The sequence below is a fragment of the Drosophila serrata genome, unplaced genomic scaffold, assembly GCF_035046125.1.
Source record: "Drosophila serrata isolate PLE 108 unplaced genomic scaffold, ASM3504612v1 contig_165, whole genome shotgun sequence".
Classification (NCBI taxonomy): Eukaryota; Metazoa; Arthropoda; class Insecta; order Diptera; family Drosophilidae; genus Drosophila; species Drosophila serrata.
In genome coordinates, this window is record NW_028257063.1 from 153,081 (window position 1) to 178,885 (window position 25,805).

General features: G+C 40.2%; 6 protein-coding genes across 9 annotated transcripts in view; 5 read left to right on the forward strand and 1 right to left on the reverse strand.

Moving 5' to 3' along the window:
* cGlr1 (cGAS-like receptor 1) overlaps nucleotides 1-25,805 on the reverse strand; it is an 89,530-nt gene that overhangs the window by 32,715 nt on the left and 31,010 nt on the right. The window lies entirely within an intron of this gene.
* Nucleotides 862-9,846, forward strand: Poxn (paired box pox-neuro). The gene is made up of 5 exons (XM_020945430.2): nucleotides 862-1,287; nucleotides 4,715-5,149; nucleotides 5,846-5,986; nucleotides 6,058-6,137; nucleotides 8,388-9,846. Exons 2-5 carry the CDS (start codon nucleotides 5,137-5,139, stop codon nucleotides 9,534-9,536), a joined length of 1,383 nt encoding a protein of 460 aa, XP_020801089.2. The 5' UTR covers nucleotides 862-1,287; nucleotides 4,715-5,136; the 3' UTR covers nucleotides 9,537-9,846.
* LOC110178387 (chymotrypsin-1) lies at nucleotides 16,333-17,544 on the forward strand. Its single transcript, XM_020945523.2, has 4 exons — nucleotides 16,333-16,523; nucleotides 16,591-16,636; nucleotides 16,701-16,852; nucleotides 16,913-17,544. The coding sequence occupies exons 1-4, from the start codon at nucleotides 16,340-16,342 to the stop codon at nucleotides 17,314-17,316; spliced, it is 786 nt and encodes a 261-aa protein (XP_020801182.2). The 5' UTR covers nucleotides 16,333-16,339; the 3' UTR covers nucleotides 17,317-17,544.
* On the forward strand, nucleotides 17,617-19,500 carry LOC110178388 (uncharacterized). Its single transcript, XM_020945524.2, has 6 exons — nucleotides 17,617-17,848; nucleotides 17,907-17,952; nucleotides 18,011-18,729; nucleotides 18,799-18,844; nucleotides 18,906-19,045; nucleotides 19,106-19,500. Exons 1-6 carry the CDS (start codon nucleotides 17,617-17,619, stop codon nucleotides 19,498-19,500), a joined length of 1,578 nt encoding a protein of 525 aa, XP_020801183.2.
* Nucleotides 20,224-22,323, forward strand: LOC147644481 (uncharacterized). The gene is made up of 7 exons (XM_086826793.1): nucleotides 20,224-20,476; nucleotides 20,547-20,592; nucleotides 20,649-20,812; nucleotides 20,902-21,453; nucleotides 21,652-21,703; nucleotides 21,762-21,892; nucleotides 21,952-22,323. The coding sequence occupies exons 1-7, from the start codon at nucleotides 20,260-20,262 to the stop codon at nucleotides 22,293-22,295; spliced, it is 1,506 nt and encodes a 501-aa protein (XP_086682919.1). The 5' UTR covers nucleotides 20,224-20,259; the 3' UTR covers nucleotides 22,296-22,323.
* LOC147644482 (chymotrypsin-like protease CTRL-1) lies at nucleotides 24,195-25,545 on the forward strand. Its single transcript, XM_086827368.1, has 4 exons — nucleotides 24,195-24,440; nucleotides 24,511-24,556; nucleotides 24,602-24,789; nucleotides 24,866-25,545. Exons 1-4 carry the CDS (start codon nucleotides 24,224-24,226, stop codon nucleotides 25,417-25,419), a joined length of 1,005 nt encoding a protein of 334 aa, XP_086683494.1. The 5' UTR covers nucleotides 24,195-24,223; the 3' UTR covers nucleotides 25,420-25,545.

Here is a 25,805-nt window from a genome sequence, read left to right on the forward strand (position 1 = left end):
TTTAATTCGGAAAGCAGTTTTATGATAGTTTTTATTATGTTAATAAGTCTGCATACTCAATTTAAATTTTAAAAAAATTAAAATTTTTAATGAATTTTTGACAATTTTAATAATGTAACCCCTTATAAAATTTCGAAAATTTTGAAAAAAAATAGATTTTGTTCGGAGATAGCCAGATCGATTCAGCTTTTGATGCTGATCAAGAATATATATGATTTATAGGGTCGGAAATGATTCCTTCTATCTTGTAAAGGTGACTAAAAGTAGATAATTGTGGCTGTCTTTAATACCAAGAATAAACTAAGATAGTCAAAGAAAGACATTCATTTGTTATTTCCAACTAAGTTAAGTAAAATAAATAACTCTTTAACTATATAAATACAATATTTCAAACCCAAGTCAGAGGAAACTGTAAGAAAAAATTATAACAGACAGTTAAAGAAACTCAAATATTTCCTAATATCTATAAACTCCTCTACCGTTAAGCAACCACAAAAGAAAACTACTTTATAGCTTCTTTCGTCATCGTCGCATTTAACCCACGGTGGCCGTGTCAATTTCGCTTCCAGAGGACACCTCACCTGGCCCCCCCCCCCCTCGCCACACGGGTAACTCTCGACCAATGACAGACGAGCATCGCAACAGCGAACAACGCATGCGCAACGAGGGCCGTCGCCCATTGGTGGACAGTGGGACAAATGGGGCTGGAACTGCCTTTAGACGTTGAAGCCGTGAAAAACCGGTTACACCAGAAAAACGCCCGTGAAAGAGTGTGTCGGGGTGTGTGAGTGTGTATGCGAGTGTGTGTATGGAAGATTATGTGTGTTTGTATGGTGTGGCGGCTTCGCTCTGCGGCGCCTCAGTAGGAAACGCTGGCCGATGGACCGCGGGCGAGGCACGAAGCCAACTCCCCAGCCAAGCAAAGTAAACCCAACCGAAAGGTGATCGATGCGCCGGCAGAGCGATTCGCGTGCATTTAGTCGAATTTTTGACGGTCGAGTGACAAGGTGCGTCGCGTCGCAAACTCTTACAAAAAATATATAATAACTAAACTATATAAACAACTAAACTAAAAGATAGCTCAGCCTACCGTCGAGCTTCTGAACTGAATAAACAGTCAATATCCGCGGTATAAATCCCACTGTGCATTCAAAAACTCAAGCGGAAAGTGTTTAGTGCTCAAGTGCTTAAAGGATTCGGTTTTTAGCCACAATTGGATAGCCGGCGTTTACTGGCTAAGACTGTGCTAAGTTATTATATTAAACAAAACTTTATAAAGGAAAAAAGGTGAGTTTTGGATAGTCTTGGGCAGAAATTGGAACTAAGTTTCTATAAAACCTTGATCAGTGGCATGTACCTCAAATTATCCATTACCTGTTAAAAGTCTTTAAATAATTAATTTAATTCAATTGAAACAAATTTTTAGGTAAATTTCGCTTTAAGCTAGAGCAACCAATGTCATGTAATAAATTACAACTAATTAATGGATTAAAATGAACAAAAATATATCGCTTATCAAACCGATAAGTATTCTTTCTTATATTACTTGTTCCTATAAGTAATTTTTAAACAAGTTCTTGGTGCATTTAATTCTAAAGACACAAATATCCCTAAACTAATTATTATAAGGGGATAAAAAGAACAAATAATCACCTAAAATTCTTTACTTATTTCAAAAAGAATGTTACATCAACACAACACAAAAAAAAGTGCCAAAAAACCATCTTTACTAGATTAAAAGCCTTTTTCCTAAAGTAAAACCTTTTAGCTAATAACTAGAGCAATATTGATTTCCAAACATGTATTATCTATGTATATATTTTCAAGACCAGATAAGCCAAAATGTAAAGTGGAATTACTCGTATTATTCCTAAAGTTGACAAAAACCATCGTCGTTGACTTATGGGTGACTTAATTAAGATCTAACCATCGCTTCGCATCGATCGACCTGCCCATAATGACCACCATAAACGATCGTAATCAATTTGTTTGCGCATAATTTGCTTTCTCAACAACTAAATCATTAAATCCGAATCGCTGGCCGAGCAGGTTGCGGCATTATTTGAAAGGCTTTAATAACGATATTTGCTTATCGTCTCCGACACATCGCTCTGAGGTCTCAGGTCTCGATATAAGCCCCCTCAATACCCCCCATTCAATGGGCTTATTTCTTAATGAACGACGATCTAACGGATCGGAACGGAACGAGGCAATCTTCTCCTCCATTCAAGCGGCGGCGTTAGTTTCGCCCGAGATTTTTGTGTTTGTCCCCAGATTGGTTGTGAATGGAAGTGGAAGATGCCACCGGATGGTTAGCTCAATCCACCGGATTGCTTTGCCAGAAATTTGCAATGCAAAACTATGGCCAATTGAACTTCCGCCGGAGTGACTGAGATAAGTCATACTACAATAGATTCCGACTCCGGAGATCGATCGTTGACAGAGTTTGCCTCAGTTTTCCCACGACTCAAGAGCAAAGCGACAAAAGTCAAAAATCGTATGCTAATTAATTCTTTGTCATGCCGATCGTCGTCTCTTCTGGCTGCCATTATGGCTCATTGATTTCGAAGCTTTCTAAGCCAACGAGCCGCCGGACAACTTACTTAAGTTTTGGTCCAGAAAGGCAAACCGATGAGAGCTAATCATATTCAAATGGTGAAGCGTACGTTTTATTATAATTTTTTTATTTTAATTAGCGGCTGTTAATGCCCCAGCTCGATCTGGCTATCGATCGATAGGGGGCCTCTCATAAAGAAGAAAAAAAAATACAGAAAAAGGGAGAGGAATCGGGATCCGAAACAGAAGCTCGCCCAACATGTCGGTTCCACTTTCGGTAATCGCACGAATTTAAATTATTATATGTTTAACTAATTTCTATCATCGGTTTTTATGTCTGTTCCGCTTGACATGTGCACGAACCTAATTGAGACTTACGAGTCGAATAGAGAAATCGGTAGCCCAAACCATACCATATATCTAACCCCTAAAAACCTGAATGACTTTGAGAGACCGAGATTAGCCATATCTCTAAAAATATAACTCTCCAGACAGTAAACCTTATGTATATGTTTAAGAGAATAAAATCTGGTAGCAGTTGAAGTTGGAGAGCAAATTGCTAGGTATTTTGATTTGTTTTGGGTCTGTTTAAAGAGCGGAGAGTTTTTAATACTTTTGTTTTTAAGTATCATAATTAGTATACAGGTGGAAATGAGCTTGAACAGATTGTGTGAGTATTATAGTTTGTTCTAAAGTTTCTTGGATTTACAAGATTTCTAAATCAAAACAGTATCTTAAACTGCAACAACTTTAAATTAACAATATATCCAAAACATTGCTCTTAACTCCTGACAGTAGTTTCTTTTTAAAAAATTTCGTTCAAGCACAATATATTACTTTCCCCTAAATATTATTCCTTGGTTACTTTCGTTACCTCATTGAAAATATAACCTGTTCAGCAGAAATCAACTAATTATAGAACCCTCACTCCTGTAACCATATCAAATAACCCATTCAAAAAGGAAGTTTTGTCCTAACTCTAATCTCTCTCCTAATCTCCTGATTGGATGAAACCAAAAGAGTTGTATTTTGCACCACTTTCCGGGGCTAACTATAGCCCCGGAACTATTTAGTTTGATATTGGTCACTGGCCTCAATTGGTCTTGGAATAAAATCACATAGAGCTAAAGAAAAAGTATTTTAGCGAAATGGTCAAGCAGCACGCCAGCGGGTAAATTAACCCTTTTCATTGCAACCAAATTGGTTTCTTTCGGCCGGAATGTCTATTTCACTTTCTACAAAACTTGATGGAATGGAATCCTTATCGCGCTGCCGGTTAAAGTTTTGGCCCCAGGCCAACTTGGGTTTATGGCCTTAACGGCCAGCACGAGTTTCCCGTTTGCTGAGACTCAAACTGAGAGCCGAAAAAACCTAATGAACAACTTAATTTCAAGTTCTTTTTCTGTTTTTCTCGTTCCGTATTTAGTTTTTTTGTTCAAATGGGAGGGAGTATGTGGTGCGTGCGGTGTTTTCGGTGGCTTAACACGCGCATTTCGGTGATTTTATGGGCTGAAAAGTGGCAGGGAGCCGAAAAAAAAAACCAAACCAAAAAGGACTAGGACCCAGGACTGTTTGGGCTCGGCAATTAAATCTAATGTGAATTCCATAATAACATGGCCATGACAAAGTGTGGACCTTCGTTGCTGGCGTTGGCAGTTACAGTTTTTGATTTATACGGTTCTTCAGCGCGTTTTCATGCCTCTGACAGGCTGGCGACAGGCCCAAATCCTGGCCAAAAAACAAAAAAAAAAAAAACAAAAAACATTGGGAAAAATGGACAGGAAGCGGAAACCACCCTGCTGAAAGCCCATTTGCATATCTCTTGCTCTCTCAATCCCCATGCATATTTAACGAAATGAGCAATTGGCCAAAATTCATTTTAATTGTTACCTTTTGACATTTGCATACTCCTTGAGGAGGGGACATAAAGGCTTTGGACCTGGTCTTGTCGATAATGGGCCCGCAGTTCACGCTGCGCCGGGAATGTGCCTGATAAGCAGCTAATTTGAGATACTAGTCACTGGTCACTGGTCACTGGTCACTGGTTAGTGGTCACCGGTCACTGGACATGGCCATTGAGCACATAAACCACTGCACATTAAACCCCCGGCCGAGTAGTTTTATAAAATAATTAAGTTTTATGTATTTTCCTTACTAGATTTCCACTGTCCCGCACGGTGTTCGGTTCGGATCGGATCGGTTCTGGCCAGGCCTGGACGGGGAGACGACGACGATTTCGTGGAAGCCGTAAAAAGTCTTCGGGGAGTGGGCTCAGACTGAGACTCAGTATCAGTCTCGGTTTGAAGCTGAGCATCCTAATAGCCCGGCGACCACGACGACATCCATCAAAAGCGTTTTTATGGCGTTCTTGCTTGAAATTTGATTAAAATTCAGCGATTAACTAAGCGGCAGAAGCAACTGAAGATTGAGGAGGCGAGCGGAGAGGCACAGCAGCAGCAGCAGCAGCAACTAAACCAAACCAAAATACTTTACGGAGGCTAAGCGACTAAGCGATCGGATCGGATCGAATCACTTTCGGATTGGACTGGACTGAATTGAATTGTTGATCACATTTCAGCCATGCCGCATACAGGTGAGTCCCGCTAATGAACTCTGAAGTGAAAATTAAATGAGATGCCGGAGATGCCATCGTAGGAGCCTTCCAAAAAACTTAAATCCGAAACCCAAACAAAGCCACGCTGGTGCTTATTACTGGCGCACTTTTGCCGCCTGCCTTTACGATTGTCAGTTTGGGTTGAGGTAAGGGGGCAGGGCAGGTGGTGGAGAGATTAGACAAGTCAACATGGAATGGACTATGGGGTTTGTGGCCCATTCGCGTGTGTATATTGTAAATCGTCCCGGATTTCTCAGCTTTATGGAGCCAGCTTAGGTGACTTGGATGAGCTACAAATATTTGTCTGGACAAACTAATAATGGAAATATATGAAGTCAAGCAGTTTTTGATTACTTTTCATTCTTTTTAGCATAGTTTCATATTTAGTTAATAAATTTGCATAAAATATAAACTATAGTTAGGATTTTAGAGATATTTCGAACCCTTTAAAGGTTCAAAATCACTTAGTTCATTCTTATAGAGCAGCAATGCACCACTAAGTAGGCTATACTTTTTACAATCCAAGACTTTATATGATAGAGGCTCACATTTCTAATAAATACAGTTGCATTCTATCAATAGACTTATTCTTAACGCACTCTTCTTTAAAATATATAACAAATTTATTTAAAAACAACTAATTTCAATCCTTATTTATCTTATTCCCTTTCCCAGGACAAGCTGGTGTCAACCAATTGGGTGGAGTTTTTGTGAACGGCCGTCCTCTGCCAGACTGCGTACGTCGCCGGATCGTGGATCTGGCCTTGTGCGGCGTGAGGCCTTGTGATATATCCCGCCAGCTTCTGGTGTCCCATGGTGAGTTCTTCCACAACCTCCTCCCTTCCTTACTCCCTTTTAAACCCTTCCTCTTTTTGTTCCTTTGCTAGGTTGCGTATCGAAAATCCTGACGCGCTTCTATGAGACGGGCTCCATACGACCAGGTTCTATAGGCGGCAGCAAGACCAAGGTAAGTGGGTGTCCCAAAAGGGTCCCAGTGGGGGCAGGGGGAGAGAAACCAGATCCCGGTGACGGGAAACCACATGTGGTCCAATGTGGTGCATGAAATCAACAAACGATTATATAAAAATCAAACGCACAGCAGTAAATCCATAAAGTATCACAGATACACGGAAACAGATAGCCCAAGATAAGCATTGTAACCGGCAGCTAGTTTACATGTTTCTCCCAATGTCTCGATGACAGCTTTTATGGTCGAGTGGGAGTGGCAGGCAGGCAGGCAGGTGGAGCTGGAGGTGGAACCAGCAGTGGAGCAGTTACCAGGAGAAGGAGGAGGAGTATGAGCAACAGTGGCTGTTCAAGTGGAGAGAGCGCAACAAATCAATCTCGCCTGTTCGAGAATGATAACTGCGGATGGTACCTGGACGGGGTTGGATGGATAATAGGGGGACACCTGTGCGATTCGCACGCCCAATCAAGTGTGGCTGCTACCGTTTAAGCCGCTGCTCGCTTCACGGCAACACACAAGTGACGACAATGCCACGATGATAGTGTTTGATAGGTGGGTAAAAGGGATCACCAGGAGCCTACAGATAACACCGAATCACGACCCAATACCTATTAGAGTTAGCTATCAAAAAGGTTATTAGTTAAAGGGTTAAAGGGAATCCTTCAAGGAAAGTTTGCTATATATATTATAGATTCTAAAGCATATGTTTTTCATGGTTTTTTTTATTGATTTTATATCAATTACTTAAAATCCCTATAGGATATAATACTTTGAACTAAATCAATAAAGCAATTTACTACAGGAAATTAGAGTTTGATAAACTTGTCTGCTTCTAAGACTTAAATCAAGACATCTATGTATAGTAGAGTGCAACTTCAAAATAGTATTCATAAATAAGAATAACAAATTATTCACAGGGTATTTCCTAGCTCCCTTTCTCCATATATGTTAATACATTATTTTTTTTTTTTTTTTGGTTAACCTGCGCAAACAATTGCTCAGGTGTTATGTTTGCCGACGGCACAGAACGCCTAATTAACGGTAGTTGCAACGCCCCCCCAAGTGCACAATGTACCCAGACACTCATCCCTGGATGGGGTTGGAATATATAGTAATAGCTAGCTTGTTGTTGTTCCAACCCACAGCCACAATAGGCGCTCCGTGCACCGAACAAAACGCGCATTTAACACCTACGCTGGGTCAATAAAGAGGTTTGCCACCTGAACTACATATTACTACATACTACATGCTACATACTATATTGAATGTGCTCACAAGGACAGGGTGAGTGCGCGTGTAGATTTCCGATAAGATCTGGCATGCAACGCGGAAAGGGGAGTGGGTGGGATCCCCACCACTTAAACCCCCTTTTAGCGTATTTATGAATTTTTAATGAATTGCCGCGTCACACGTGAGAAGCGGGCGCCAGTCCAGGTCCTTTAGAATATTCGGTCAAATTAACATATGCCAAAAGGGGGGAGGGAAGGACTTCTGGCTTCCTGGGTTCCGATGCAAATCTTTTCATGAACATGTCAGCTCAAAAGGGGCGTGGCTGCGTGCACTGCAAAATTCACTTCACAGACTAACGCTCAGTGAGCGTTTTGGTTTAGTTTAGTTTACTGCACAATTGAATTTCACGGTAATTAATCGTCGGAAGGGAAACTAGAGACCACATTTTACAGCGGGGATTTACAAGAGAATAGTGTTGGTTATTTTAATCGCAGGAATGCATCTAACCAGTTTTATCATGAATATGCTGTCAAGGTATTTGTTTAAAGTCAGAAACAAAGGTTAATTGTAGGTTGTTCTGGCATATTTCATGGGGTTCTGGGGAATATATTGATCTTTTTATGTTGAAACTTTATTTCTTTGAGGAGAGAACTATACGACTATAAGACTGAAGTATATGCAAGTATAGCAGCTTCTTCGAAAAGTGTGTTTCTTGAAGTTCACTTCACGAAAAACTTAATTAGCTTTATTTAATTAATTTATTAACTTTAGTACGAATTGGAGATCAAAATTTGTTTCAGAATTAATTTTGTCTATTCCTTGGTTTCAAATTCTATAAAAAGATTACTGATTAAATAAAGCCATGTTTCTTAACACATATTAAATAACTTTGAAGGATATGTGAGATGATTCATCTCAGATGAATGAAATAAGTCTTACTTTAAGCTTTGTAAATTCAAGGTTTTACGCACACATTTTAATTGAATTCCTCCCCCCCCTGTGTTTCCCTTTATCTTCCAGCAAGTGGCCACGCCCACTGTGGTAAAGAAAATCATCCGGCTGAAGGAGGAGAACAGCGGCATGTTCGCCTGGGAGATCCGGGAGCAACTGCAGCAACAGCGTGTCTGTGATCCCAGCTCGGTGCCCTCGATCAGTTCCATCAACCGGATCCTGCGCAACAGTGGTCTCTGGACGGATGAGATGACCTCCAGTCAGCAGAATGCCGCAGCGGCAGCTGCAGCAGCAGCAGCAGCAGCAGCCGCGGCGGCTGCAGCGGCGTCTCATCATCATCAAGCGGCGGCAGCGGGCAGCAACGGTCCATCCAATAATGGCTATGCCCCACAAGCTCCGCCTCCGCCTGTGACTTTGGCCACTCCATCCACGCCGGTCGCCACGCCCACCTCGACACGTTATGCAAAGCCGCCGGCGTTGATGATGGGTTCCGGCGCTGGCGCCGGCGAGATGCCCATCAAACCCGCTCCGAAAATGCCCCCAAATATGGGACACGGGCATGGACATGGTCACAGCCTGAATCCTAGTGTTTCCGGTCTAGATCTGAGTTACTCTGCTCTGCACAAGCACTGGCTGTGGAATCCCTCCCTGCTGTACTACACCCAGGCGCATATCCAGGCTCAGGCAGCTGCTTCCGGTGGTCAGTTCCTGCCCTATGCTGGTGGCTACTTGCCCCATGCTATGGCAGCGGCGGCTGCTTCTTCTGCCTCGGGAAGCGGCGGCGGTGGTGGTGGTGGTGGCTTTACCAAGTCGGAGAGCTCCATCGATCTCTCGACACCCGGAGCTGCTGGAGATGCGCTCAGCGATTGCGATTCGGGCAAATCCTCACCAGCAGCTCTCTCGTTGACCGCCTCGGGTGGAGCGAATGGCGCTAGCTCAGCGCCAGAAGCCTCTCCTGGATCAACACTGAGTCACAGTCGCAAGCGGAATCCGTACTCCATCGAAGAGCTGCTCAAGAAGCCGGAGAAGCGTCTACGCTTGGACAACAGCAACCGGCTGGAGTGCCTGGAGTCGAGTTCTTGCGAAAGCAGCCAGGACAGTCCAGCTCCCCTGCCACTGGAGATTCCCGATGACGAGGACCCAGTCGAGGGAGAGGAACAGGAGCCGGAGGACGAGGAGGAGGAGGAGGAGGATTGCAGCGTTGAGGTGGTCAACTGAATCCATCCAGCATTAACCAACTGTCCCAGTTTTGATCTGTGTATATATATAGCTATTTAGTGTTATCCCAATCTCTTCTCAAAGTCGGAATCCATAGAATTTCACTAAAACTACTTTCCTTCCACAACTGGATCTCCTATGAAATACTTTTAATCTAAATGAAAATATTACTAATTGTAATAGAGAAACGTGAAATTGTATTAATTCCCTTTTCCAACAATAAGGACTGCGATTCGTATTGGTGAAAAAGGGTTCTACATAAATCTACATACAAATATTAAAATAAAAACCAAGTATTGTGCTGAGTAAATGAAGAGATTTTTTTGATATGGGGTTTAAGGAAAATGGAAATTCGGTTATAAAGTAACAACTTTTCTTATAAGAAGTTATTCCCCTGCATTACCTGCCTCAAAATTCATGTAATTCCTTGTTTTCCTCAAACATTATTTCAAAATTAAGTAATTGACTGAAGCATAAAGGGTTATTTACAAGTAAATTAATTTCCAAACATTTCAATATTGTATTCAGCTCAAAAGAGAACTATTTAAATGCCACAAAATAAAGTGTTTTCCACCTCCGGTGGTCCTTGGTATCTGCGGCTTCTCCCTCTTAATTAACTTGCGCGCCAATGAAGTGTCAACAAGTTGCCAACACGCTGGAGGATTGGGATGGAGGTTCGGCTGGAGGGAGGTCTATATAGCGAAATTACAGGATGTCTGACACGACCATAACTATCGATCGCCCGCGGAGGAGCGAGGGTTGAGACGGTGGTGCACCAAGTTCGAGTCCGAGGCAGAGGCGACAATGGCTGCAACTGCAACTCTGGGAGCTTCTTCTGCAACTGCAACTGAAACTGCAACTGGAAGTGCGAAAATGGCATTGGAATCGGCATGGTGTGGCGGCTGACATTGTGAGTGGAATTCGTAAGCAGGTGATGGAGATGGACGAGACGCAGGAGGCTGGCCGCCTGGGGAGCTGCTCGGCATCGCTCCATCTCGGGCCAAGAAGGTGTGAAGTTGCGAGAAACTTTCCCAAGATCTTACAGATACTCAAAGATAGTGGCTACTCTGAATATGCCAACAATAAATCAGTGGCTAAAAATAATTGCCGCGACAATTGCGCGCGGTTAAATTATGCAAAGCTTGCAAAAACACAACAAAAATATATATATATATTTGGAAAAAAGGCGCTGCCATAATTGTATCACGTGCAGGCCGCGATTCCGCATCCTGGCCAATGCCTTGCTCCTTGCTTCTTGCCACTCCACTCCACTCCACTTCATAAACAATGCTAAAAGGCGTTGAGGATGCGCGCAAGAAAACTGACGGTGAGGAATGCAGAGCCTGGGCCTGAATCTGCCGGGGAATCGATGGCAGAAGCCTCCTGATCATGGCCAGATTGGAATGCCCTGGCATGACTATGACTGACAGCCTCTGAGAGCATTACACAAAAACTTAAACACACGGAAAAATCAAGCTATAGTCTAAATAAATAAATTAATAATAAGCTAACTATATAATAAATTATGATAACTCAAGGGGGTATATTCAAAGAAAGCGAGACAGTACAAAGAAACCTATAATTTATATAATATATATTAAGCAACCTAAACATTAATATAGAACTAATACTAGTAATCATAATAAGATATTATAAAGAAGAGATCTTGCTCAAATATATTTTATCTCATAATCATAAACACCTTCTTTTTCTCAGTGCTCTGATGAAGGGTTCTTTTGGTTCGCCCATCGACGATGATGATGAGGATGACGATACTTTCTGCTGATCGCAGCTACGATCCCGCTCGGGCGACACTTTTAGGCCAGGCCAGGATTGGAATCAGATTCAGAATCGGAATGGGAATCGGGATCGGGCATAGCACATCGCACATCGAGCATCGGGATCTCGGGATCGGGAAAGACAGAATATTTTTATACGCTCGCGATCGAAATATCAATGAGGCGGCGGTGGCAGAGAGACGCGTTTTTGCTGGGCACATTTGGCGCGACAAAAAACGCGCGCGCCGCTAGCGTTTGGATTTCGCGCTCGCCTTTAGGCCTCTTTTTTTTGTTTGTTTGTAAACCCGGCTCCTCTTGTTAGCCAGCAGCGGTTAGGAGCTACTGAAAGCCACTGGAGTCAGAGCCAGAGACATAGCTTGAGGAAAGCTGCCGGAGAGCTGGCATGGATTGTTGCAATGTTTCGTCGCGCTGTTGCGTTTGATTTGTGTTTTTGGTTTTTTTTTTTTTGCAGTGCTCACTTTGCGATTTCGGCATAAATCAAAATCCAGTTGGGGCATTGGAAATTGGACGAGGACGAAGACTTGGATGCGGACACAGAAGGAGACGCAGACTTGGCCACGGAATGGGACACAAGATGTCGTCTTCGTGGCCCTTCTCTCTGCGACAGATATTATGGCAGAAAATTTATTTTATGGCGGTAATGGTGTTATGTTTTACGCGATTAGCAGATCCAAATGTTTGACATTGCAGCCAACGACATTGGGGCTGGGAATCGGACACGGATTTGTCCAGTCTATATATATATATATATATATATGGGGGGATGATGGTAATGGATGCACTGATGTCTGATGACAGCAGCATGCACCGCAATTAATGGCATTCAATTAGGATGAGAAACTCCATGGATTATGATGATTGAGGGGAAAAGTCGCAGACTTTATAAGGAGTTTAACCAGCAGAGAAATACAAGTGTGCTTAAAAGATCATGAAAAAGGCAACAATCTTGTCTAGTAATATCTCTAAGGTTAAGCTTCTAACCTGTTACTATGTAAGGTTATAATAATTCAAAAATATTCCCTCATTATTCATATAATATTGAAGTAAGAGTATGTTAAATAGTAATATTTTCCTTTGAAGACTCATAACCAACTTTTGAGCTACATTTACGACCCCGAATCTTCCGTTGCTAGTTGACTTCCTTCCCCTCTTGGGAAGCTTCCGCTTTCTAGGCCAAAACCTTTGGCCTAAACCTCTCTCGAATCCAAGCCCGACGATGTGTGACCCAGCTTCACTTTTGGGTTTCCCACTCCAAAAGGCTGCCTTTGGCATTTGGCTTCTTGTGCCTGCGTTGGGACATTGTCTGGGCTGGTTTTTTTTTGTTAGTGCCGCGCTCCTCGCCGCCTTGTTAAATGAAGCAATTTTTTATGGTTAATTTCCTAAAGGTGCACTTAAATGCACCTTCGGGGTCCATCTCTCTACACCGATCTTGGCCTCACTTGTCAACGCATTTCGAAATTGATTTCTCTGTTTTGTCTCTGGCCGTGGGCACAATTAAACCGTAAAAAGCCGACTCAGGAGCGGGGGGAAAACGAAGGGTTAATTGGCGGTGGCAACAGAAGCAGTTATGTTCTCATTTAGAACGCTCCCGACAACAGGTTAGGACCCAATGTGAACTAATAAAAATTGAAACGTTTCGAGACCATTAAATTGTGAGTTTTGAGCGCGTTTTGGAATCGGTTTAGGAATAATAGCAAAGACAGTGGGAATGGGAATGGGAATCCAAATCGAAATGGGAAATGGAAATGGATATTGATGCTGGGGACAGTAGCCACTGTGTGACATTTACATAATTAACCTTTATTGTGTCCATTGATTGGCCACAGGGGCGGAAATGAACTCGAACTGGGTGTGAAGCAACCAAAGGGGCTAACTCGAGGGCTCTTTCGCGAAAGACCATTGATCGATGGCCGGATCGATCGCCAGAGTCAAGCCAATGACCCTTCGGTGGTCCAGACGCCGACTGAGCGGCAATAAAAGTCGAGTTAACAACTTACAGGAGCCAAACACGCCACACATTGATGGATATCATGCTTGAAGACTCCCTGGGCAGGTCTCCTTGAGCAGGGTAGTCCATCTTTATAGGTCGCTTTCGAGACAGTTCTCAGTTTTGAACTTATAAAAAAAAGTATTAATAGATTCTTTTATTTAGATTTTAAGTTATATTCATGATAATGATCTTGAAATGTTTAATGTTTGTATGAAAACTGTAAGCTAAAACCCTTGAAATAGCTAAACTGAAAGCAATTAAAAAACGTTACTAAAACATATGTTCATAAATCTCAAGAGATTTAAGCTCTTTATCCATAGCTGTGCAAAGATCACAATGCTACTCAGTGTCTCAGAAATCACTAAAACATTCTAACTAACAACTTTATAAAATATAAAAAGAATATAATAAATAACTAAAGCAATTTACCCACGCATTAAAGAGAACTTAAATCCGAGTTAATTGCAATTAAACTCCTTGGTTTAAACTCCCTATTCAAAGTAATGTTAGCTTTATTTTTAAGGAGCAGAGGCACCACTGGTTCTCCTGGGACATCGCACCATCGCCCGCTGGGCTGATTTTCGCCGCCAAAAGAGCGTCATGCAAATGAGCATCCCGGACGGATCACGAATCTCGGCTCCACCACCTCCGCCAGGCGACGCAGTTAATTGGGAGACTCTTATCGCTGAATGCGCGTCGACCTCACCTGGCGACCCATAAAATGAAGCTAAAGTTGCCTCGAACTTGGTTTATAGAAACTGTGGGGCAGCTGCATCAGTGCGGCATCCTAATTGGCAGTACTTGGTGGCGGCGGAGGAAGTAAGCGTTTCGGACATTCCATCAAATGCGGATCGGATCGGATGCGCTGCGCTGCGAATTGGGCGAAATGCGCGTACTTCCGCATGGGGCAGGTCACCTACCTAGCGATTCACCTGCTCGTCAGCCAGTTCGGCGCGCGCTCCTCGTTCTGGCCAGGCGCATTAACACGGCCCGGCGGCCCGCATTATCCTTGGCCATCATTAGTTTGCTCGGCTCGGCAATTACGCCACTCAATTGTCTTTGACTTGGCCAGGATCTCGGCGCAGGATCGCAGGATCGGTTAGGTTGCGGCACCTTAACTTACCCTGTTGCATTTGGCTGCTGCTGCTTCCCGGTAATGGAATTATAATTATAGCCTCGCTGCTCGCTCACTGCTCTGCTAATGTTGTCAGCGGGGACGACACACGACAAGTCTCGGTTCGAGCTTCAATTTCAGCTGAGCCCGAGTCCTTACAGGCTCAGAGAGCTCCAGCTTGATGACTGTCGTCACATTAAATTGTCAAATTGTTTGCGCCCCTTATCGCCATGTCCTGCTGGCCACGTGCCCTTCGTATTCATCCTCGGTTCCTTCATAACGGTTATCCTTCCTGTTGACAAGTGGCGGCAGGCAGTAAGTAGTCCATCGATCTGTCAGGTGAATCATGATGGGCTTTATGGCAGGCAAAGCCACGTGAGCTTCCGTAATACAAATGGAATGTGTGAAATCACAGGAAATCATTTTTGTACATTTCATATTTTCACTCTTATCACCTATTTATAATAGTAATTTTTTCCACACATCAATTTTTAAAAAATTCATAACTAAGCCAAAAAAGCGTTAATTTTAATTCGGAAAGCTGTCCCAAGCAAGTTTTTATTGAGCTAATAAATCTGCATATAACCCCTTATAAAAATTTGAAAAAATTTGAAAAAATGTATTATCTTTCCCACATGCCTAGAAAGATTCGCCTGTTGAAGCTGATCAAGAATATATATGATTTATGGGGTCGGAAATGACTCCTTCACAGCGTTACAAGCTTCTGACTAAAACTATAATACCATTTGTTGAGTCGATATTATATATATTTTTATTTGACAATTTCAAAGTTTAAAAATCTTAAAACTTAGCTAAAAAAAAACATTAATATTATTTCGGAAAGCTGTCCCGTTCAAGTTTTTATAAGGCCAATAAATCTGCATACTTCATTTAATATGTAAATAAATTAACATTTTTGACAATTTTAACGATGTAACCCCTTATAAAATTTTGAAAATTTCTTCCTGAAATATCTAGATCCACTCGGTAGTTGATGCTGATTAAGAATATATGTGATATATAGGGTCGCAAATTATTCCTTTACTGCCTAGCAAGCATCTGAATAAAAATATAATACCAAGGAAAGGGTATCTAAATAATAAAAACTGAAAATTGCTGGAATATGTAACACCTTTGACCACCACTGTGTGTAAAGTAAAGTAAAGTAAAGTAAGGTATAGTAAAGTAAAGTAAGTAAAGAAAAAAAAAAAGCACAGTGGCGCCCCTGCTGGGGCTCTCTGTTAGATTAAAACCAATATACATAGGTGGCGCTATATTAAGGACATTTTTAATTTAGGACAAACAGACAACTGCTTGCACTGGTTTTGTTAAAAAATAAAACTTTAATTTGTAATAATCAAGTAAACAAGAATTATTAAAATTATATTTAAAAATATATATTTCTATTTATATATATATATTAACTAAAGACCTTTTTATAATTAAGGTTTTGGGGGGGGGGAATATTTAAATATAGAATATTTTGAATCATAATGTTCTCCCAATGTTCACCCAAGTAAAAATTAGTTTACTAATTTTTCTTTGTAAATAAAAGTATTCTGGCAATTATGTAAGGTAAATATAAAGTTATTCATATATATATATATATAGTACAGTTTATATTTATTCTTGTGAATTTCTATCATAGAAATTCTATGTAAACAGTCAATAGCCAGGGAATATTTATTGCATTTTCGATTAAATTCTTATGAACTTTTGTGAACTATTTAAGCTTATCGGTGCCAACCTCAGCTTGATTTATAGAAACATGATGCTAAAAAAATATATATGTATATATAAATACTGGGAACTCTAGAGGATGGATTCTGCAGTCAAATTTATTATTTAAAACCCCATCGAAAAGCTGTAATATCAGTCATTGTACGTCTTTCCCCTCAAAATGAAGTGCCTTTTGCTGTCTCTCGCTCTGTTCGAGCTGCTGTTCTGGCACACAGGATCAGCACTATTTTTGGACGATAATTGCGAAAGGATTCAGAATCAAGGTGGACGAACCACCACTCCTTGGATGGCCGCAATAAACTGCGAACATGGATTTTTATGCGGCGGCACGTTGATTACCAAAAGTGATTATTACATTTCTTAGCTTCATTAATAAAAAATATATTCTGAAATAACTTTTGCCACTTGCAGACTTTGTGCTAACATCTGCGGAATGCATATCTGATAAGATTCGATTGTAAGTACCACACTAAATTTAAGATTAAGATCCAAGTTTAAACAATCTTATTATTTTGATTAAGATTCGTCCAACTGGGAGTCAGGAATAGAAGCCATGTCAATGGTGTGATGAACTTCAATGTAATCCGCTCAATAGTGCATCGTGATTATATAGAGCAGCCAGGACCTAATGATATAGCACTGCTGAAACTCCACACTGAAGTAACCTACACCGGTAAGTTATATATTTCTATATATATCGAAGGAGAATGTTAAATATTAACTTGCTTCCCAGATCGCATTCGACCCATCTGCATCTTAATGAATGGTGCCGCTTCTGTGTTGAAGGATATCAACACATTTTCTGCTTTTGGCTGGGGAACAACATCAATGTCTGGAAGACCCAGCCAAATGTTGAAGACCATTCAGATGAGGAGGCGTCCTTCGAGGAAGTGCCAATATGACGGCATCCAGTTAACGAACGGACAATTCTGTGCGGACAGTGCGATGGGCCCCGAACCTTGTACCGGTGATTCTGGAGGACCGGTGGTCGCCAACGTCAGGAATCGTACTGTCCAGATGGGAATCATTAGCTATGGCTCCATTGATTGCGATGCTCCTGGGGTTTACACGGACGTTACGAGATACACCAACTGGATAGCTTCTAATGTACAACAAGTTAAAAAATTATCACCATGAAGTCATGATAACTGAATGATATATCTCTGATATTTTATGATATATCTGAATTGGTATATGGCTAAGCCTTTAAAACATTTTTACAAATATAAATACTATTTGGAGGTCATACAAAAATGCTACAAATGTTGTATTGTTGTTGTACGACAAAAGATTTAAAGAAATTCTTAATCTTTTTGAATAGATAATACAGTAATTCCTGGAATAAAAATTTCAACTCACTGATAAGCTGAGACTGGCTTTAATTTGTGTATCGCTCTCTGGGGCTGTCTTCAGTTGATTCGCATCTCTTCAATCGGAATGACGACTGTCGTCTTATTTCTTCATGTTTTCCTTGGGTTGCTTTTGCAAGACCAGGGTTTCGCTGAGCTCCTGGAGGAGAATTGTGGGATTGGCTCCGATATTTCTCCAAAAATATTCAATGGCAAGAATGCGATTATTGGTTCCAATCCCTGGATGGCCCTACTCTTAACTAAAGGCAATGAAGCTGAGCCTCCAACATTCTTTTGCGCTGGCACACTGATTCACGAAAGTAGGCACTCTTGCTATTAGTTCTGTGACTCACAAACTAATCAAAGAATCTTTTATAGGTTTCGTTCTGACTGCAGCTCACTGCGTTTTTGATAAACTAAACATGTAAGTGATATCTCTCGGTACTTAACATACTGTTATATATATATATTGCCTTTATTAGCATCGTTCGCTTGGGGGAATACGATACACGGTCAGAGGACAGGACCGGCAAAGAGGATATATACGTGAGAGAGGCTCACATCTATAAGGAATATGAACAGAAGACCAATGTGAATGATATAGCTCTGCTGAGACTAGCCCGATCCGTGTCCTACAACGGTCATATTCAACCCATATGCATTCAGTTGGATCCAAGAAGGAAATCAAACATGGATAATACCATTCATAAGTTCACAGCCGTTGGCTGGGGAAAAACAAGGACCCAGGATACAAGTAATGTGCTCCAGACCGTCACCCTTGATAGGCTTCCAAGGAGCAGGTGTGATGACTACTTTTGGAACAACAACAGTACCTCACAGTTCTGTGCCGGCTCCTCAAATGGAGCAGATACCTGCGGTGGAGACTCTGGTGGCCCCTTGTACACCATCGGCAGATACGCAGGCGTCAGACGACAAACGCAATTGGGAATCATTAACTACGGCACCAAACTGTGCCAGGGAGTGGGCGTCTACACGGATGTCATGAGCTATGTCGAATGGATTGAGAAAATCGTATTCGAATCCGACATTGAGGTTATAATACCGAAGATAGACCTTCTGGATAGAAATTGCATTAGCGATTACACCGGCAAAAAATCAGGGACGACTTCTCAATATCCATGGTTGGCACACGTTTATATCGATTCCTACCCTCTCACCTTGGGAACTCTCATCACCGATAGTTTGTATTTGTTATTGCATTTTTAATAAGGCCCCTTTTGAAACGTACATATGTATGTCTGTCTTCCAGGATTTGTCATCTCAACTGCCCATTTTTATACTGCAGGCGTTCCACTGTAAGTACGCTTAAATCAATTACTAAGTTTATTAATTCATTTGATTACACTAAAACCACAGAAATGTGCACTTAGGCCGAAACAGTAAAGGCACTGAGTTTATCATCCCAGTTGAATCTGTGATCAGACATCCTTATTTCGTTTCATTGTCCGTGAACGATATTGCCCTGCTGAAATTGACAATGAAAGTGCAATATACCGGTGAGTCTTGTTAACTTATTTTTTCTTGTTCAATAAGACTTAATTCTTATCTATCTTCAGATCACATCAGACCAATTTGCATGCCTTTTCTGAATGAGACGACCTTGTTTCGGGAAAAGGCTGCCAAGGCAGAGAACCTCAGGGTCATTGGCTCGGCCGTGGGATCTTCGGCGCTTGTCCAGCGGCTTAACTCCACAAATTGCTACAATGGGGACTATCAAAAATTAGGAAATAAGCAAATGTGCTTCCGGAACAACGAATCAATCATCTTGACCAGCGGCAGTCCCTTGGTTAGGCAATTCGCTCATGGGAATGCCCAGGCATACACTCTCGTTGGAATGGCCAGCTTTGGGCAGAGCGATCACCCCGCTTGGTCGGTCTATACTGATGTCTTGAGCTATTCAGAGTGGATCAGAGAAAGAGTTATCTCTGACAGAGAAAGAGTTATCCAATAAGGCATATCTTTGACAGAAAAAGACCTATCAGTGACAGAAAAAGAGTTATCTCAGGCAGAGAAAGAGCTATCTCTGACAGAGAAGAACCTATCTTCGACAGAACCACACCATTGCCGTTCGACATTCAAGCTATCTCTGAATAAAACTAAAAGAAATTTCGCTATGAAAATGGTCGAAGTGTAAATACATTTGACTACCTTTGTAGGTATGTATATAAAAGTATTTCGCAGAATCGACGATGATTAATGCGTATTATTAAATGTGATAAGAGAGTGCTGGAATGACAGCAAGCTTAAACGTATTTCATTTGTCGAAATAAAAATATAAATAAAGAAACAAATTATATAAACGATTGCCAGATTAAGATAAACCTTAAATGATTAGCTAAAGGAAGCTAGGAAAGTACTCCATGATGTTTTTTATATTCCAAGCATTTGAGCTTATCAGTTTTAAGAATTATGCATGATCTATAGCACAATACACCGGAGTATACACGTAGAAAAAAATATAAGATTAATGTCAATTTAAAAAGTGAAGAAACCTATGGTAATCGTCCTAAAAAAAATATGACAAATTGTGGTAATTGTATGTTTATTTATATATATATATAGTTATACTGAAATTTTTTAGCATTTCAGATTGACTTTACATAGATTTTGTTTATGTGTAATTTGAAAATGTGTAAAGATAATCCGACGAGCTTAAAGGACAGATAATGCTGTCGATCTTACTCAGTAACCCGACGTCTTCTCTGTGGAAATGAAGTGCGTTTTGCTTTCAATTGCTCTGTTCGATCTGCTGCTCTGGGTCAAGGGATCGTCACGCTTTCTGGATGAAGAGTGTGCATTAATTAAGACTCCAGGAGTTGAGTTCAGGATACACAGCGGTAATCGGGCTCAACCAGGCACCACTCCTTGGATGGCCGCCGTAAGCAATCAATACGAATTCCTATGCGGTGGCACATTGATAACAAAAAGTGATTATTCGTAGCTTTTTTTATTATTCATATATAAAGAATATTCTAAGCTAACTTTTGCCACTTTCAGACTTTGTCTTGACAGCCGCACACTGTATAGATGGTCAGAATCAATTGTAAGTATGTCACTAGAAAGTCTAGTTAGATCAAAGCTATAACTATATGGATTAAGGTTCGTGAAACTGGGAATCTACGATAGATCATGTACTAGACAAAGCTGCAGCGATGTGGAAATCTACAATATAAACCGTGCCTTTATACATGCCGAATTTAATCCAAATCAATATTCGAATGATATTGGCTTGCTGAAACTAGAAGGTGAAGTGCAGTACAAAGGTAAGTTATATTTTTGGGAATCTAAATAAATTAGTATAGATTTGGTTCCCCTTATTTTAAACTAATGTAATATCATTAATGCACTGTAGACCATATCCGTCCGATCTGCCTCATTATGGATAACTCGATAAATGTAAAGAATATCACTGGATTTACCGCCTTTGGCTGGGGTGAAACGCAGACTGGACGACAAAGCCAGATATTGAGGACAGTCTCCTTGTTTCGCCGTGTCTCTGAGGAGTGTCACTATGGCTATATGCTTCCAATAACCGAAAAACAAATCTGCGCAGGGAGCGCAATAGGTGACACCTGTCGAGGTGATTCCGGAGGACCGCTGGCCACCATCGTGGGGGATCGGTACGTCCAGGTGGGGATGGTTAGTTATGGTATAAGGATGTGCAATGCTTCTGGAATTTACACGAACATTGCAAGCTACCAGGACTGGATTACATCGAATACACGGAATAAAACCAAACAAGATAACGAAGCTAATTATAATTTGGGAAATTCTGTTGGTGGATGGAACAGTCTCTCATATGAAGGTTGCTTTGAAATCCGTTTTGAAAATTTAAGAATTGCGAAGGAACCCTGGAGGGTATATGATGCACAGTATATCTTCTCTGGCGCACTCGTCACAGACCGTAAGTCATATATTATTATTATCATATATTATTATTATCATATATTATTATTATCATATATTATTATTATCATATATTATTATTATCATATATTATTATTATCATATATTATTATTATCATATATTATTATTATCATATATTATTATACTAGCAAACATTATGCATAACTGATGCCTTTTCTTATTTTTACACATAAGGATATGTCATGACAGCTGCCAGTGCCTTGAGCAATCATTCTACATCCAGCTTGTAAGTATAGTTTATACTTTTTCATCTTGGTATTTAAATTTGTATGTTTTCGATGCAGAAAATTGATAGTCAATAAGCAGACAATTTTTGTGGAATCAATTGTCAGGCATCCTGAGTTCAAAGCAGTTTCTCAATCATTTGTTAACGATATAGCTTTGATCAGACTTACAGAAAGGGTTCTATTCACAGGTAAGTTTTATTAGATGAGAAAACATACTTTGATTTAAAATATCCTTTCTCTTTTGTAGACTCTGTTAGACCGATCTGCTTAGGACCAAATTTGAAGCCTCAAAAGGGCTTGACTCTTGTCTTTAGTGCAGGTGGAATACTTTCTCAGGAGCCGATACATCGTATTGATCCTTATGTTTGCGAAAGATCAATTGGAAAGCAAGTGGAAAGTCATCAATTCTGCACAAATCGGCCTGTCAATAATTTCTTACGAATGCAGGGAGAATTAGTGGGTACAATTGGAAAAATTGGTGACACTTATAAATACTTTGTATCTGGCATACTTATTAACAGAAATGATAACGTGAGTGTTTTTACAGATGTTACCTATTACCTTGAATGGATTCGAAACACTATTTATTAAAAGAATAATAAAAAATTATTTTAATGTATCACCTTTTGTTGCATACTTTTGGGTACCGATTCAAAAGGTAATAAAACCAGTTATTTATTTTTAATCCAGGCCTATATCCCATATGTACCAAATTTTCCTTCCCATATCCTAAACGTCCGGTAAAGTTCTAATGGCTCTGAACGATTCCGGCGAAAATAAATATAATTTAAATTTAAAAAAAAAATGAAAAAGATATTTCTACAGAAAACTTTTTATTCACATGTTTTTTACTTACATTATGGGAAATCGATAACAAAAAATTTCAAATATGTGGTTCTGAAAAATGCCGTCGATAGACCGCAAGTTGAGGCGCCACTGTGGCTAAGTAATTCATACCACAAAATATTTGTTTGATATTGATTTTGTTAAGAAAGAAAAGTATTAAAGTATTGAGCTTTGTTATCTTCATGGTTAATTATAACATCCCTCTTATTTGTGACAATATTTGTATTTAATTATTCCCGGGAAATTTCTCTATTTGCCAGCTTACTAAATCGTAAAACCAAGTGTGTCTGCACTGGATTACTGAGTGGGCACATCCTCAACGACAACGCATGCGTGACATTTTCCAGATGCCTGGCTTCTGTTCTTGGGCCTCTTGATTCAGGCGCCGCTTTCGCGCTCATTAGCCAAATTCGTGGGGCTGAAGCACTTTTGGTTTCTGTTTGTTCTTCTCGCCTCGCTCTGCGTCGGCTCTTGGCAATATCACTGCAAAGGCCCCCAGCAGGCGATCTGAAAGGCGGCAACCGGTTTTGGCCAACTGCGCAGTTTGACCGCTTTGGGCTTTTGATCGTTGTCTTTATACCCTTGCAGGGTATTATAATATCAGTCAGAAGTTTGCAACGCCGTGAAGGAGGCACCTCCGACCATATAAAGTATATATATTCTTGATCAGGATCAACAGCCGAGTCGATCTAGCCATGTCCGTCTGTTCTTCTTCCCGTCTGTCCGTCTCTATGAAACTAGTCTCTCAGGTTTGAAGCTAACTGAATAAAACTTTGCAGTTATCCTTCTATATACTCTCACTCGTATATATGTCGGAACGGGCCGGATCGGACTACTATATCATAGCTTTCATAGGTTCGATCGAAAAAATAATACAATTAAAAATTTTAACTTTTTCAGATTTAAACAGAATTTGATAATATTTAAGTTATAGCCATTTCATATTATTCTAAAATTTTGTGTAAAAATTTATAAAAATCGCTCTACTTTATCATATAGCTCCCATAGGAAAGATCGTTAGATATAAAAGAAAAATGCAAATATGTGAATGTAAAACTGTAAATATAATATGTATATGTGAACGAAATGAAAGCAGGTATTACTTCATTATTTTAAACATTTTTAACATAAATATATATAATTTATTATATTGTATTGATTCCTAGTCATGAAAGTTCTGTCTGCAAAGGTATATAAAGTTCGGCGTGCCAAAGTTAGTTTCCTTTCTTGTTTTTTTATGTTTTTGGGTGGAACTGCACTTGGTTTAGGTTTACCCTTTTAAAAGGGTTTTTTAAATAGGGATTATTTATATAACTAGCATTTCTTAATTGATTGCATTACAATGATCACCTAATCTATGTTGCTAAATGAAGTATAGTTATATATATAATCATTTTAAAAACTAAAAAACCCATGGTAAACGTCTTAAAAATATGACAAATTGTAGTAATTGTATGTGCTTTTGAAGAATTGAAAAATACATGAAAATAATAGCATTGAGAATAACAAATATTTGTAATTTGTTTTATACTGAAATTTTATAACATTTCAGATTGACTTTACATAGATTTTGTTTAAGTGTAATTTGAAAATGTGTAAAGATAATCCGACGAGCTTAAAGGACAGATAATGCTGTCGATCTAACTCAGTAATCCGACGTCTTCTCTGTGGAAATGAAGTGCGTTTTGCTTTCAATTGCTCTGTTCGATCTGCTGCTCTGGGTCAAGGGATCGTCACGCTTTCTGGATGAAGAGTGTGCATTAATTAAGACTCCAGGAGTTGAGTTCAGGATACACAGCGGTAATCGGGCTCAACCAGGCACCACTCCTTGGATGGCCGCCGTAAGCAATCAATACGAATTCCTATGCGGTGGCACATTGATAACAAAAAGTGATTATTCGTAGCTTTTTTTATTATTCATATATAAAGAATATTCTAAGCTAACTTTTGCCACTTTCAGACTTTGTCTTGACAGCCGCACACTGTATAGATGGTCAGAATCAATTGTAAGTATCATATTTATGTCACTGGAAAGTCTAGTTAGATTAAAGCTATAACTATCGATCTCGTTTAAGGCTCGTAAAACTGGGAATGTACGATATATCATGTACTAGACAAAGCTGCAGAGATGTGGAAATCTACAATATAAACCGTGCCTTTATACATGCCGAATTTAATCCAAATCAATATTCGAATGATATTGGCTTGCTGAAACTAGAAGGTGAAGTGCAGTACACAGGTAAGTTATATTATATATTAGGATAGATTTGGTTCCCTTTCTTTTAAACTAATGTAATATCATTAATGCACTGTAGACCATATCCGTCCGATCTGCCTCATTATGGATAACTCGATAAATGTAAAGAATATCACTGGATTTACCGCCTTTGGCTGGGGTGAAACGCAGACTGGACGACAAAGCCAGATATTGAGGACAGTCTCCTTGTTTCGCCGTGTCTCTGAGGAGTGCCACTATGGCTATATGCTTCCAATAACCGAAAAACAAATCTGCGCAGGGAGCGCAATGGGAGACACCTGCCGAGGTGATTCCGGAGGACCGCTGGCCACCATCGTGGGGGATCGGTACGTCCAGGTGGGGATGGTTAGTTATGGTACAAGGATGTGCAATGCTTCTGGAATTTACACGAACGTTGCAAGCTACCACGACTGGATTACATCGAATACACGGAATGAAACCAAACAAGATACCGAAGCTAATTATAATTTGGAAAATTCTGTTGGTGGAAGGAAACGTCACTCAGGTTGCTTTGTAATCCGTGTAAAAGGTTTAAGAATTGCTCGCTTCTGCATAGGTCGATCTAAGCAAAGAAAAAAATCCAGGGAAAACGGTCAAGAACAACAAAAATAAGAACTACAAGAAATTTGGCTATGAAAATGGTCAAAGTGTAAATACTTTTTACGACCTTTGTATGTATATAAAAGTATTTTGAAGAATCGACGATGATTAATGCGAATTATTAAATGTGATAACAGAGTGCTTAAACGTATTTCATTTGTCGAAATAAAAATATAAATAAAGAAATAAATTATTTAAACGATTGCCAGATTAAGATAAACCTTTAATGATTAGCTAAAGGAAGCTAGGAAACAGAGAACTGCAACGATCAAAATTTTTACGATCATACCCGATCATTGACTCGGATTTTTGTGACGCAAAACTTTGCATCAACAAAATTGTATGATCGTAAGGGAGCATGTTCGAAGCGAATATTCAGTTTCGATCACTCTTCCGCG